Genomic DNA, 15,539 nt, shown 5'->3' on the forward strand with positions numbered 1-15,539 from the left:
TATTTTACTGGAAGCAGAGGTCCCTCCAGCTGGAGTCTCCTGTCTCTGACAACAGTCAATACAGGCATAAGAGCAATGCAAATAAATTATCCCTCCCTTGAGTATTTTCTCAGTATCTTTTGAATCTCAGGGGCTTCCTGAATCAGAGAAATGTGTATTTATTAAACACATATTTATTGAGCCTCAATAGATTTTTCATCTATTAAGTCAGAGGCTGCTCAATGACTCCAAAACCATGTTGCATTCACTGCCTGTTGTTTCAATGCTTTTTTCTCCAAGTGGTGAATTTTATGAATCTCTGCAAGAAGGGGATGGATGATTCATGTCATGACTTGGAGGGAAGTTCTTGGCTGAATATAGAAATCTGCCCATACACTCCAATCAGAAAAGCCACAGTTTTTCTTATATTCTCCTTGAAACAGAATATTTGAAAGAAAAAATGGCAGGACACTTAAGATTATCCAACCTGAACCCCTGGATATGCACCTAATTACATAAAGAAGCACCAGTTTTTAATTTTTATTCATATTCCTGCTTTCATAAAGAAATTGCTCAGAATGCACCATTAATGAAGTACCATTTATATTGCCAAATATTTTTATGAAAAAATACAATCAGATGGTTAGAATATTATTTGATTTTTTGCTTGAAATATTCAAAATATTTAATTAGGCATATGAATATGCATAACTTTTAACAAAAACATCACTACATTGGTATGTTTATCAAGATTAAATATGGGCAACTGTAATACAGTGTTAGGAGATCTTCAGGAAGTGACTAACATGTGATATACTAGAACATAGCCACCAGTCTGCAAGTTTCATGTTATTTTTACCTCATAAAAAGGTCCCTATGAAAGGGACTGCATTATCCAGTTGATATGAAAAGCTGATGCCTTTTCATCTTATGTCCTGACAGCTAAATTCTAATTTAATCTTCAGATTGTCAAGTAGTCTGGTCAATCCAATACTCTAAGGAATAAAATAACATAGAAATTTCTTCCAGAGGTTATTTAGACCCTTAACAAGACAGATTCTTCTCTATCTGTTTGTTTCTGTCTTTCTATTCATTTTCACAATTTCTATGTATTTCAAGATTTCTATTCTCATGATAAAATCTGTAACTGACTTTGTCTACATTTAATATAAGAACACTTTGCATGTTGACTAGCTAATTCTACGATAATTTAAATGTGTTCCATCCTGTCATAACTTCTACCATTAGAAGGAATAGACATCATTCCTTTACATTTCTTTGAAAGGTTTTTAGTTAATTTTAAATTGTTGGCAATTTGTCTTTCAAATTCTGACTAAACAATCCCAAGTCTTTCCTGCTACATTCACTCTTTTGGACTCTGTCCCATGGCTCCACTGATATTTTGAGATGTTATCTGAAACTTCATCCAGAGAAATTATGAATGAAAAATCACCAGATCCTAAGAATTGCCATCTAACTTCTTTAAACTACAGAATGTCAGAAACATTGAAATCTTTCCTAAAATAAATTTCTATTTCCTTTGAACATTGAGGACTATTTCAATATTTTTGGATTCAAATTTTTCTTATTGGCTTTGTTACCAAAGGCATTAAATTTTATGGACAAACCCAGGGGGTTAGAAATAAATATTTGTTTTCCATAGGATCGATTTGTTCTGTAAATCCATACAAATGTACCATTTAGACAAACTTTGGATCTTATTAAATGGCCTGCACTGATCCTGCTGCATTTGGAGATATTCAGTGTCCTCAGTAGGGAGAACTGAGATGTGGGAGGAAAGCATCAGCCATCAAATGTGCAGTCTTTAGACAACTATTATTTTAGAATGTAAAAGTCAACTAAGAACCTCCCATCAAACCAGAGCAATCATTGCAGTTCCCAGTGAGCACCAGCCTTATAGTGCACTCATTAACTGATGAGCATTAGGTCACTAAAAAAGAATTTTACATGCATACATGCTTAATTGCAGTTTATACAAGCCAAAAAAGCAACTCTGTTAGCTTTGGCATACAAAAAGCCCTTTTTTAATATTGCTTTCAACGAAGAGATTCTATCATGTAAAAATTATACACATCACTTCAGAAAGCCATTATAAAAAGACCCGTGCTTGTGGGGTTTTTTTCTTTTAATATTGTTACTCATTTGCACAATGCCCTTTTATTAGGTATTTTTTGCAAGAATTTGTGGAAATGATTTCAATATACATTAACATTCAGTCAAGGATCTAATCCAGTATAGTGTAGTCTGGAGCTCAACTGAGATAGGTAGCTTAAGCATAAAAAATATATTTATTAATGAAAAGAGCAGACATGAAATTTAACAATTTCCCATTGGTTATAGAAACATGAATTAAAGACCAAAGCATAACAGTTAACCTATGTTAACTGTTCCAGAAGAACAGCCATCTACAGTGAGGATTCATTTCTATTTGTATAGCTGAACTATCAAACAATTTATCTATGCATTATTTAATTTATATTTGATCTGGAAAATATATTTCATGACCTAGGGATGTTTATTACAAACAGAGATTATAGTGCTGCTTGTATGATACAAAATACTAGAGGTGGGCTAACTTAAAAAGTTGAATTGGTCCTCAGTTCAAATGATTAATTAGTGATTCTGTGGACACAACAGCTTGAAGAAACTACCTCTCTTTCTGAATAAAATCTCTCTTAAACTTCTCATGAAAGCCTTCTTTCTACCACTTCACTTTAAAATCTTACTTCTATTATTACTTCTTACAATGCCCACTCTTGATCATTTTCATGCCTGATTCAAACATCCCATGGAAATTGTTGCCAAAAGTTATCTCCAAAGTTAAAATCTTACTGCGGTTCAAAGATGACTTTATAATTATTTGGGAAAGCCATTACCACGCAGGGAAATATAAACAAGATTATTCATGAGAAAATCCCATGAACTCCAAGTAATAAGCCAACATCTGGCTACTGAGGTTTTTCCTTGGGTCAGGCTGTCTCACAGCTCTGGAGCTGCTCAGTTTGGTGTTTTCTGCAGTGGCAGTGCTGCAGGTATATCTTTTAGAAATCTCTGGTTTATGTTCCCTCACTCCTTCATAGCTCCCAAGAAAGTCACTGCTTGCATTCCTCTTCCCCTCAACATACAAAGCATCTGTAAAAAACTTTTCCTTTGCATCCATTCAAAGATGTGAGTTCTGGTGTTGAGACATGCAGTAGGAAGTCTTGTGATAATCTGAGGCCCTAAGGGGAGTGAAGACCTTTCAGAGGACTGCAGGAGAGAAATAGCCATATGGAGAAAAAAAAGACACCATAAATAAAATTTAAAAAAACCCAAAACAGAAAAAAAACCCAAAAAACAAACACACAAAAAACTCCACTTCACTTAAAGAGAAAAAGACAGTGAAAAAGTAAACCCAAAGTTTTAATGTAATATTAGGAAACATCTTTAAAACATTTATCCATTCATTCTCACTAACAAGAACAGTACAATAGGAAAAAAGTTAAGATCATTAAAACACATTTTGAAATAAGTGTTTATTTAGAAGAAATCTAGGATGAGAGTTTGGAGCAAGTCCTCACAAATGTTTTAGAAAATTATGCCTTTCTTTGGCTTATTCCAGTTTTAACATGGATTTTTTATGGCATCACTGAAAACCTTCACCCCAAAAAAGATCATTTATGCATCTATTCCTGTTCCTTTAAGATGAAATGGTAACTAGGTCAGCTTGCCAGGTCTTCATCCCAACACCATAAACAGAACCCAGCTGCATCTGAGTTCCAGCTTTGAAAAATGAGGATTAGGATTTCTCTGTTTAACTTCATCTTAAATTTCTACAAGATTATACTCTGGTTACAGTAAAACATCAGCTGTACAGCTTTCCCTTTCTTTGGTTATTGCCCCCTTAGGCATAACATTGAAATCAAAGGGAAGACAGCTGTACCAAAATAGAAAATTGTCAGAATTTATCTGGCATAAATTCATCCCTCAAGATTTCATTATGAAGTGTTACTTCTTAAAAAAAACCAAAACACTAAGTACTTTCCAAAATCTTAAGGATTACAAGACTAGAAGCATAAATTATTTGGATCTGAATGCAAAGAACAGAGTAAGCACTGGTTCTGAGCGCTAAACACAATCAGTATCATAACAGTGGTAGTATACAATAGACTAAAATAGTTTCATATAATGCATTCATTATAGGTAGATAAAAGTCTAACCACTAAATATGATGGAATTGGAGGATTCTCTGGGACAGTGGACATTGTCTAAAAGGAGTTTATCACAGTTTAATTCCTTTTCCAGAAGTCAAAGTGGAAAACACACAGAAAATTTTAAATTCTGCATTCTAGTCCACAGTGACACCAGCAGAATTCAGTATGCACTCACTGCATGACCAGTCTGCCACTACCAGGACTGTTAGGAAATGCTTCACAAGGGGTCCTGAGAAGATGGCAATGCTATGATGTGCAGGCTGAAATAACTTTTTTAAAATTAAAGTAGCGTTTAACTAACAAAAGCAAAAGTCACTACCTGATCTTTATGATCTTATTTGCCTCATTACACAAATGTTCAGTGCAACCATATTCCATGGAAAGATGCATAGAAACTGTGCTAAAGATTTACAAAATTACAGGTCTCACTATGAAAAAGTCCCAACAGAAATCTTTCTGACAAATAGAACTCCTAGCCACAGAAGTTAATACAGTTTTGATATTGGAGATATTTGCTTTTTGCAGTCTGGGAATTCATTCTGCCTTTCTCAGTCTGAACTAAGTATCTTTCTCATACTATACATAGATACTCTGCAAGGTGTTGGAGAGAAAATTCTATTCCCATCAAGGTATCCAGCAAAACTCCCACTACTTTCAGTAGAGTCAGCATATCACCTAGTTTATATTCGTCAGTTTGTGTTCTGTAGTCCTAGTGTTGCCAAGTTTCATGTTATTTGGAATTTTTCTTAAAACTCTAGGTCCCATGGCAATCTAAAATTCACCTTAACAAGAAAAGATCTTGGAGAGATAAACAAGAGACTTCACTGATTAATTTCATCTTAAAGCAACAATTTAAAGCAGGGCAATGCGGCACCAGAATTCTCATAATTCAGTTAGGAGAATCTCCAACATCTATTCTGGAAACAAAAGTAACTGAGCAGCGAACAATCACAATTAAAGCAGTAGAAAAGGGCTGGTAAATAAAATCAAGTCACTCAACAGGTGAAATTATTCCAAATACTTTTGAATATGGTCTTTTTCTGAGGTTTAAATGAAAAATACAATACTGTCTAAATATGAAAACTGCTTAATTTGTCTCTCATGTTCTTGTTTTTACTCCACATACTGAGAATAAAATTAGAGTGCATTGGGACATAATTACTTTTGCAATTCTGTAAATACACGTGTGTGTTCTCCAGCACTCCTGACTAAAGAATAGCAAAAAGAGCAAAAAAGGAAAATATGAAAATACTATACCAGCACTATTAATGAGCTATTTACCAGAATTTCCTAATCAGCTAAATCTAATACAACAAAGTGAAATATTTAGTGCACTTGCAGTTTAAGATTTTGTCTTACTGGTTTCAGGGTGGTGGTTTGATGCCTGTGGCCCCTCCAATCTCAATGGGATGTTCTACACAGCTGGACAGAACCACGGGAAGCTCAATGGCATCAAGTGGCATTACTTCAAAGGCCCCAGCTACTCCTTGCGCTCCACCACCATGATGATTCGGCCTTTGGACTTCTGAAGGAATTCCGCAGCGGATCCCGGGAGGAGCCAGGCTGGCACCGCCCTCAGCAGCAGCACTGGCACGGTCTGAAGGGAGAAGGTGAAGGGCTTCTGAAAGCAGCGCGTAGGGATGATGCAAAGTCGCTTCGCTGTCTCTCCATAACCTGCACACACTTCCCAACAGCCACCCCACACTTTGATTACTGCGGAGAGCTTGGTTTAGAAGGTGGCTGAAATTATTTTCCAAAGAACTGGATTTGGCTATTCTGCACAAACTTGGTGCTTGCCAGTGGATGCCTTTTTTTATTCCTTTTTTTTTAATTCAGCAACAGGATCAGAATTTGAAGAACTGGAACATATGAACCATGGTCTATTGAGTAGAATGTTATTCAGCAGTGAAATGACAACATTATACCCATGAAAAAGGATTACAGAGACACTTATATTAAAACTTTTCTTAAAGCATCCAAGGTGACCACTTCAATATTTTTTTTATTAATGAACTGAATTTGAATAGCGGATGGATTTATGTGAATCCCAGAGTCAAATTATTTGTGCAAATAAAATTTTTCATTAAATACTTTAAAGACAGGTTTCTAATAAACTGAGTCAAACATATGAATAATGATAAGAATAATAAGCATAAATTCCTCAGTTGCTCTGTAGAGGTAAATCAGGTAATTGTCATAATCCCTAAGCTAGGATTTATAGTGTGATAACAAAAGTAGCTGTGTTTTTAGGTTTTTCCTTTCTTTCATTAAAATCAGCCTGAATGTCATGTAGAATAATTAATGGAAGGTTTAAAGAATGAGAAATATTATCCAAGAGAAAATACAGGATTTTGCATGGAATTTTTCCATGAAAAAACATAGGAAGGCAAACTGCGAGAGTATAAAAAATTACATAAATGCATCGCTTAAGGCAATGGATTAATTTTGCAGTATCCTTGCATGCGCACAATTTATCCTGAATTATTTTACTTTTTATTACATTTTTGTGAATATCAGAAGCATGCCAGTTCTACACAGTGCTTAGGCTACAACTATAAGAAATACTCATCAGAACTGTATAAAAAATAAAGAATTGTGAACTTGTAAATATCATATATTTCCTGCAACAGTCATTTATTTTGTACAGGCAACCCTGAACCCATGCAAAGGGTAAAAAGCCTCAAAAGGATATAAATATTAAAGAACTTTAGATGACTGCTTACAGGTTGCTAACAAGTAATTTTGTTCTATTAAAATGTTGCAGAAGTGTGGGACTATTGGAAAAGATAAAAGTCTTCTAATAACAAGCAATAAAGTAATGGGTGGCCTATGAGGATACAGAGATAACTCTTTCCATTTACAGCCCTTTTGATTAAGTTATATGAATAAACTTAAACTTACTTCCATTTGGGGAAGTAGTTCACAGTCATTCTACTTCTACTAGAAATTAAATGAAAAATTTTATCCTACTCCCACTGAAATCAAAAGTAATACTCTCATCAATTAAATTGAGACCAACATGGCACACAGAATCTGCACATGGTGAGGTGTTTGCTCATCTCTTTGTTGCTTGGTTCCATTTATAAAACTGTTCCTGAGATGAGGAACAACAATTATCTGATTTTTTAAAAAGAATAATGATAACTCTTTTTTCCCCTTACTTTTTTACCTTTTTTTTTTTTTCCATTTAGCAGTTTATGTCTATGGAATAGAGAAAAAAATACTTGGACATTTTTAAACACCTCTTCCTGAAGATCACAAGGTATACTACCACTGAGGGCTATTGCAGCCCCTAAGGGTTCTCTGATTTTGTTACAATTTGATGTTTGTTTCATTTTAAGTGGGAAGATTTTTTTTTCTTGTGTAGTTGTATATATTTATATATTTGAAATAATCTTGACTAAGGGTTAATTTGAAGTTTTCTGCTGAATAAGTTACCAAACTACTCTTTACGTAGCACTTTCTTCACAGACATGTTTTGCCCCAGTTTCAGCAGGTTTTTCTAATGGTCTTCATTAATGTCCACAATATGCAGTCTATCTCCACTACATTCTCAAAAGATAGGGTTTTGCAGGTCTCCAAGTTAAGAATGCCATTTTTGCAGATCCTATTGCAAAAGGCCAAACACATTTAAAATTAAAAGCATGATATTTACTGTTTATTTATCTGGGTTTGAAAAAAAAAGTGGATTTGGTTTCCTATCCTTTATAATAAAATGTTTTTAAAAATTGTGGAGTATGTGATTTTGCTTTGCTCCAAGTATAGCTTTCTGTGACAGGCTGATAACATTTCAAAAGCCACTATCTCTCCATGTAAGAAATAGTAATAAGCTTAGACAGACTGTAGGAAGGGAGAAACTCTAATTCAAGTTTATCCAGTAATTATTATCTCTAACTTTTCATGTCCCTACTCCAATATTTTTTATTGAATTTCCTTGATTAAAATAATGGGACTATATTTCTTATCTTTGGTTCAAATCATAAAACTATCAATTTTTAAAATACAAGATTTCTTTTATTCAACAGACAAAGATGCAAATTGAAATGTGATGTTTTCCTTGCTTTATGATGAGTTCTCCTATCAATCATTCAATCATGTGTGGCAGTGTCAAATCTCCACTGATCTCTTACCCAGAAATTCCTTCTGCTCCATTTGTATGCCTTTTAACACTACAGTGATCAGGTTTAGCATCTCTTTGTCATGTAGAATAATTTATCCTCATTTTCTCAGGAATTTTTTCTTAATTGACTTGTTATGTTCCTTCAGGGAAACACAGCTTTTTAAATCAACACTAAAGGTGCAAGGAACTATAGACATAAAAGTACATTTTGCTCCCAAAGTTGAATGAATATGTACTGGCATAACTTGAAGAGTTGCAATTCCTAAAAATTCTGTATTTGGAGTTGATTTCTATTAAAATCCTACTTGCCTTGACAAATAGTAAAAAAATAGTCATTGGTCAGTGGTAATAGTAACTTTACTATTTACTCTTCACAGATAGTTTCCTGATTTATAAAACAAGAATACACAAAGTTTTGACTAAATAATAGATATGTTTTCCAAAGCATATTGAGCCTTAATTTTTAATATCTTTTGAGGCTGGAAATGTTATTTAAATGCACACTTTCCTAAGTGCCCTAGCATCCAGTACTGACCTTTCAAGTAGGTAAATCATTTATAGTCATTTGTACAACTATGTCCCAAGATAAAGTTCCTTAAAAAATCCTTCCAGCTATAAAAACAACTTTCTTCTCTGCAGACTAGAAGCTCAAACCACAGCTCTGACCATGCCTCAAATAATCTCGTTTGGGATTGGCACAGTTTCCCCTTCTCCTCTGGGAAGAACAAAACTGAAATAGCAATCACAACAAGAGCTTAATTCTCTAGGTAGGATCAAGCGTAATTTACAACCAGACTGTGCTGCAGCTGTGCCAAAAAGCATTCCTACCTACCAGCTTTTACATGGGCTGGACAGCTTGAGGAGAGAGGCACTAACTCTGAATACAGCTTGCTGCTGCTCTCTGACTCTCAGCTGTGGTGTGTGCACACAGACACACACACACACAAATCCATACATCCAGAGAAAACTTGACACAGACAATCAAAATGATCTTGCTTAAATTTTAACTAGAGGAGCTTTAATCTCTTAAGGTAAAAAAACAAAACAAAACAAAAAAAAAAAAAAAAAAAAAACCCAACAAAAAACCAGAACAACAACACTAAAGAAGCAGCAATAGCAGGAAGGAGAAAGACAGGGGTATGGGACTGTAATGACAGTATGAATATGTAATGACATAATGAATGTAAGACAGATAGAGAAGAGTTGAAAGGAAGGGATTACCTGGGAGACACAGCAGCTTCATATTTTCTGTGCCATGACTATCACACAATGTGGGAGCTCCCTTGTCCTCTAGAAATGTCCAAATCCCCTCTGCCTGGCTCTTGCTCATATGAGTAGAAATCTATGGGTATTATTTCTATTTATATGCTCTGAGTGGTTTGTTTGTCTGTGTGTTTTTATAATCTTTGCACAGGGACCAATTTAGTATGGATTTTTGAGAAGACATGCTGCTGATGGTTATGTCAAGTTAGCTGTGTAGCAAGTCCTGTAAAAATGAAAAAGTTCCTTTAGAGTATATTGCATTCTGCTGTGTGACTTTTAAGTACTGATAATGAAATAGTACCTATGCTCATCCAAAATCTGGTGAAATTAGAGACTTTTTTCTTCCACTAGATAAAATTTTTAATGCCCAGTACAGTTTTTTGAGCCAGTGACTTCAATTAAAGAACACTAAAGAATGGATATATACTGTAAATATGACCCCCAAAAGATATATTAAAGTGCATCAAGGCCTAAACACCAGTTCTGTGTTTTGATAGAAATATTCTTGAGCCTTGAAGTGTTACCATAAATTTTCCTTCTCTTCTTACACTTCTCACCTTACTCCCACTTTAGTAGTTCCCTTATGACTCCTTTTAAACTGCTGGCAGTGTTTGCCTTTTGCTGTGTGGAAGTAGTCACAGGAGGCAAGCACCAAGTTTAACAGCTCTGCAGATGCATGTGTTCACACCACCACCTGTGGGGAGAGCAAAGTCACTCCCCACCAAACCACGGGTAAGGAACATTTCTTGACGCTTGTTGTTTGCTCTGCAAGATTGTGAAGTGAACAATAAGGCACACAGAGGTCCTTCTTTACACCTAACAGGAAGCAGATGCTTTGCCAGGTCAGCCCTGAAAGGGACTCAAGAAGAGTAACTCATAGGCAGCTTCTCGGACACAGTGGAAATGGAGGGGAAAAAATCTCAATCAAGGTAAAAAAAAAAAAGGAGAATCTTGATACACTAAAGTGGGCAAGAAAGAGTTGAGTAAGAAAAATGTATATCACAGAATATGAAAACTAAGAGTGCAAAGGAATCATATTAGGAAGCTGAAGGCAAGGTCAGCAAAAAAAGGCAGTCAGTCTGACAAAAAGAATATAGCAAAATGGCAAAGATGAAAGCACTGGATAAGAAAAAATGAAGAAGAATTCAGCAGAAGAATCTGTTAACACATTTATTAGAGCACAATTAGTATCCAATTAATTTTCCAAAGCCTAAAAGGAATATTATCACCCTTTTACTTTCTGCTTTTATTTATTATTTACAGTGTAATGGAAGTACACTGGTAAAATCTAAAGCAATACTAAAAAACAGTTCCTTCTTAGATGAATTTTTGCTAACACGCTGCTTGAAAAACAGTTCATGCTTTTAGCATGAGACACAAATCCACCAGTAGAATAATCAACTTTAGATAATATTTACTCTTCCACTAAAAGATTTGAATCACCATCCTTTTGCAACTCACTTATATTTAGAATCATTGTCTACTCTAAAGAAAACTACACATCTCTGATCTGATCTCACTCAGCTGCATCATCAAACCACTGACTTATTTTGAGTAATAGAGCAGAACTCCTGCATGTTATTACTCCTCTTCCTTTGAAGGAAATTTTTTCTTTCGTTTTTTCTTTCTTTTTTTTAATTTAAACACTTCTTGTTTGGAGTTCATATTTCATCCACCAGAGATGCTTATTTAACCTCTTTGATAGCTTCACTCAGTGCTGTTTCTTCTGTAAAACCCCCAGGCAAAGTAGTCTTGAGTTAATGCAATGGTTCTTGTCGCCATCTTCTGCTCTGCCTTCACGTGGGGTATCATACAGCCAAGAAACAACCCTTTCCTTTTTGAGGGGTTTCATTCAGTCTTTCCAGGAAATCTGGAACTCCTGGTAGCAACATCAGTGCAGATTATGAGGCCCAAAAATGCTGGTCCTGGCTCCCACAAATCCCTGTGACCAGCAGCTGCCCACTGGCCAGCCACATCAGGGCTATCTGTACCTTCATCCAGGTAATGGGGGTGTTAGCAAGCTCCACCCCTACATCCCTATTTCCCTCCTACCTATTTCTCTTGGATTACCTTTCTGTTCCAGAGCAGAGAGAAGCATGGCCCAGCAGCCACCACAACAGCTGTCCCCATGGGATGATGTCTCTGCACATTTACCAGCAGGCTGTGCACGCTTCAAAGCAGCGCTTCTGGAATGACTTTAGAATGCCTGGTCACAAGACAAAGACGATGCAAATACATCTCAATATCTTTTTTAAAGTACAATGGCACTAGCCAAAGGCTTTTCCACTAATTTTTTCTATTTATTAGATTAAGGAACCGGTGCTAGTTTTTGCTACAGGAGCAGACAGACAGTTTTCTAACCACATAGGTGAAGATGTGTCTAATATCCCTCAGTTTTAGCATGTAATGAAAGTTTTGGCATTAGTTTGGAGTGTTCCATTTTACCCAAAACAATGTGAAAGGCAGAGATAGAAAATTTACATCTGTGACTGTGAATATGGGTTTATGAATGAAGATTTAGGCAGGAGCCAAAAGCTTCTCACAGCTTCTTTTTGATTGAATGACTTGAGCAAATTTGCTTGGCACCCACATCTTCTGAGTCTCCTTTCCAGACTGCATGAGTTACCTCACAGCCCAGAGAAAAGATCAGAAAAACTGCCTCAGTTTGATATAATCTAAAATAGATTAATTGCAAGTATATATAAAATCTTGGAAATCTAAGATTTATAGGGTGACTAACCTGTTCAGGTTAAGATATATTCATGTGAGCACTCAGAGAGTAAAAAATCAAAAATGCTTATATTTTCAGTGCACTTAAATATAATATAAATATGTAAAACATATAGTTTAAGTAGCCACTGGATGCATGGAGAAAATTATAAAGAACACTCATTGTGGAACAAGGCAAGCTACCCTGTCATCTCAGCTCACTCAGAGATGCAGAGAAGCCCTTTTCCCTTAAGCTTCTGCTGTCTGCTGCCACCTGTGGTTGGAAAAGAAGCTTTTCCAAAGATGAATTCATCACCAGAATCAACTAAACATGAAATGAGAAAGCTAAGAAAAGGAAACAGTAGGGACCAATAAAAATGGTCAGGATGTCCAGCACAAATGTCAAAAGGAAGTTTCTATTTGGGTACATGTTTTCAGTTTTAAAAGTACTGAACTCCCACTGATTTCAGTTTATTCCAAGTGGATTAAAAATACACTGGCTTTTTAGCCGTGTAGACCCTCCCGAAAGAAAAGAACTATTTTCATTTGTACAGAGTAAAAAGTTGCTCAAAAAAAGTGAGTGATGGAGAAAGGGAAATAACATAAAACTATTCTAAAATGTGTATTGCAGTTACTATATTTTCACTAGACCAGAGTTATGTGTACAGAGGAAACTCATCAAGAGGTGTGCAAGGAAGAAGCAAAGAACAGAAAGCCATAGTTTCCAAGATGGGAACTGAACTATATTTGAAAAAAACACATTAAAATAGTCTTCAAGACAAATTCTCAGCAGTTGTAAAAGCAAAAATCCAATTTCTTCTTAGAATCTAAATTTAACCAATTTATGCACAATGAATTATCCTGAATGTTTTAATTGCTCTCTCACAGGTTTTATATCATGCTTCAAGAACCACATTTCAATAGAGTTTTTGATTAATGAAGACTAATTAATTGGGAAATGAAAATATCTACTTATAATTGTATATTTTTAATTCTCCAACTAATCCACTCATTTCAGTGCCTTTATTTACTCTGGAGTCATATTCAGCAATGGAACAGATACTTTGTCTTTTCAAGAGTTCAAAAATTCCTTTTTTCCCCTTTAGCGCACCTGAGTAATATTTGCCATGGGATGGTCCAAATTAATATCTTCAGAGCAGCCCAAACTGCTAATCCTGTTGCCATACATAAACTATCTCATTTCACTGACCTTTCACTTTCTAGTGTTCCAACCAGAGTCGCACTGAGGTTAGGATTCACAGGTCACAAGGCCACAGATAACCTTAGATATTAGCAGGATTTCATGTCATTTCTTACAGAAACCAGGAGTAAACCAATATTTAGAAAGCTGGAGAAACCCATTTGTTTGTGTGCTCTTGTCCTCTTTGAGTTTCAAAGGCAACCAACTTAGCATCTCTGAACAAATAAAAACGAATGCACATGAAAGAAAACCAGAACCAATTTGGTTACCCACTGGACTCAAGCACAACAGACAAACAACCATTCCATAGCTGTCCCAGAAGTGTTCCAGCTCCACAGGCAGGTTTGATGGTACCTGAGGAGCAGCATGAAGGAGCTGGCACTGTGTTACAGAAGCAGAGAAATTTCAACCTCAGAACCTTGGCTGTTAAGAACCATGGGACTATGGAATATATACCCTTAGAAAAGCAGCATTTTGAATGTTGGTTTAGTGACTGAAAGCCATTTTTCACAGCAACTGGGCCCTGGACCTGTGGTTCAGTTCTCATCTGCTCTGCACCTGACCTGGAAGCTTGGAGGCTCATGGAAGATGAGTCCAATATCCTTCCTGCCATCTTGTTTGGGTCAGATGAAGCTGGCCACAAAGGAGCTCAGATACCACATCCCATGCTAACAAAAACAACCCTTCCCAGCGTCATCACTATAACACACCCTGAAGGGGCCCAAATCAGCATCATTATTTCACATTCTTCTAGACAGACATTTCCACTTATGAGTTAGACACTGAAATGTTTTGCAGATGTGGTTCTAACAGATCAGCTTGTTGAAACATAAGAAACCTCACTGATACTCAGTTGTGGAGAGCCCATTTTTACTTAATGCCACAGATTTACTAAATGGGATATTTTCCAGTTGATTACCCTATGAGGAGCATGTCCAGGAACCAGCACTTTCAGAGCATGTCACACCTAGTGAATAAGAGAAAATGAATGTTCTCATGACAAACAGTGCTATTCCTACTAAACGAAAGGCAAGCTAGAAAATAAAGCCACTGTACTTTTCAAAGTACTAACACTTGTGCAGTGCATGCACAACCAAACTACTTTATTGAGTTCAGAACTGCCTACTGGCCATACCTTTTCTTCAGAATTTTGTACTGTGTCTCTTGATGTCTTTAGCTTCTAGAAATTTGGGACAGATTCAGGACCTATCAAAATGAATTTGTGAGGCCTGAATTTGTGGCCTTTAGTCTGGAACATAATATAAATAAAACAAAACTGAAACAGAATCAAACATTCTTCTTTCTTCACAAAAATGAAGTCAGGAAATGCTAGCTGGCATTGCTTCTTTCTGTATTCACTTTTTTAGAAACAACACTCAACAAGGATTTACACAAAATAGCAAGGCAGGGAAAACAGAGATTTTGCAGTCCATGAGATTTCTTCATTGACAATGGAAACATGGAGAAACTCGATTTATCCATGCACCTGTCTGAGCCTCCTGCTGGCATCACAAATCACCATATTAAACTGCTGTTCAGGAAAGAACATGAGTAGCAGCATACCAAGCATGTCAAAGCACAGAATGGATTATCAAACAGATTTAATTTGTAAGAGAAATCTTTATTGCTCGGTGAGTGAATTATGAGATTAGTGTCATGGAAGCGATAAGCTTGGTATTCCACCAGGAAATACCAGGTTACTCTGTGCATCCCAAAGTATTTGTCTCCAGACAGTGCTCTGCACATTGTAATCAGAAATGATTGCACAATAAGTGGCTCCAATAAGCAGACAGCAGGACCCTGCCAAAATGAAATGCCCTCTTTGGTACTGTAAAATGAGCTTCACTGACAAGGGTAAGATTTCACCTTCCTTCTTCCATAAAGGCCACATCCCCAAAGGAGTCTTTTCTACTCTTCTCATCTTTCCTTGTTTGCATTGCTTGGCTTTAAACTGAAGCTTCCCTAGGTTGTCCTTCTTTTTTCTTTTTTTTTTTTTTCCGTCTTTCTATAGGGTGCAGATGAAATGCTTTTAAATATTAATAGGCATGTTTCT

General features: G+C 36.1%; 1 protein-coding gene across 1 annotated transcript in view; it reads left to right on the top strand.

Moving 5' to 3' along the window:
• The window catches only part of ANGPT1 (angiopoietin 1), a 151,701-nt gene extending 143,780 nt beyond the window's left edge, over nucleotides 1-7,921 (top strand). The window contains exon 9 of the mRNA XM_036406337.2: nucleotides 5,562-7,921. Within this exon, the coding sequence (XP_036262230.1) occupies nucleotides 5,562-5,722 (161 nt within the window). The 3' untranslated portion in view covers nucleotides 5,723-7,921. The remainder of the gene's footprint in view (nucleotides 1-5,561) is intronic.
• The last annotated feature ends 7,618 nt before the right edge of the window (nucleotides 7,922-15,539 follow it).

This window comes from Molothrus ater, chromosome 1, assembly GCF_012460135.2.
Source record: "Molothrus ater isolate BHLD 08-10-18 breed brown headed cowbird chromosome 1, BPBGC_Mater_1.1, whole genome shotgun sequence".
In the NCBI taxonomy this organism is placed as follows: domain Eukaryota; kingdom Metazoa; phylum Chordata; class Aves; order Passeriformes; family Icteridae; genus Molothrus; species Molothrus ater.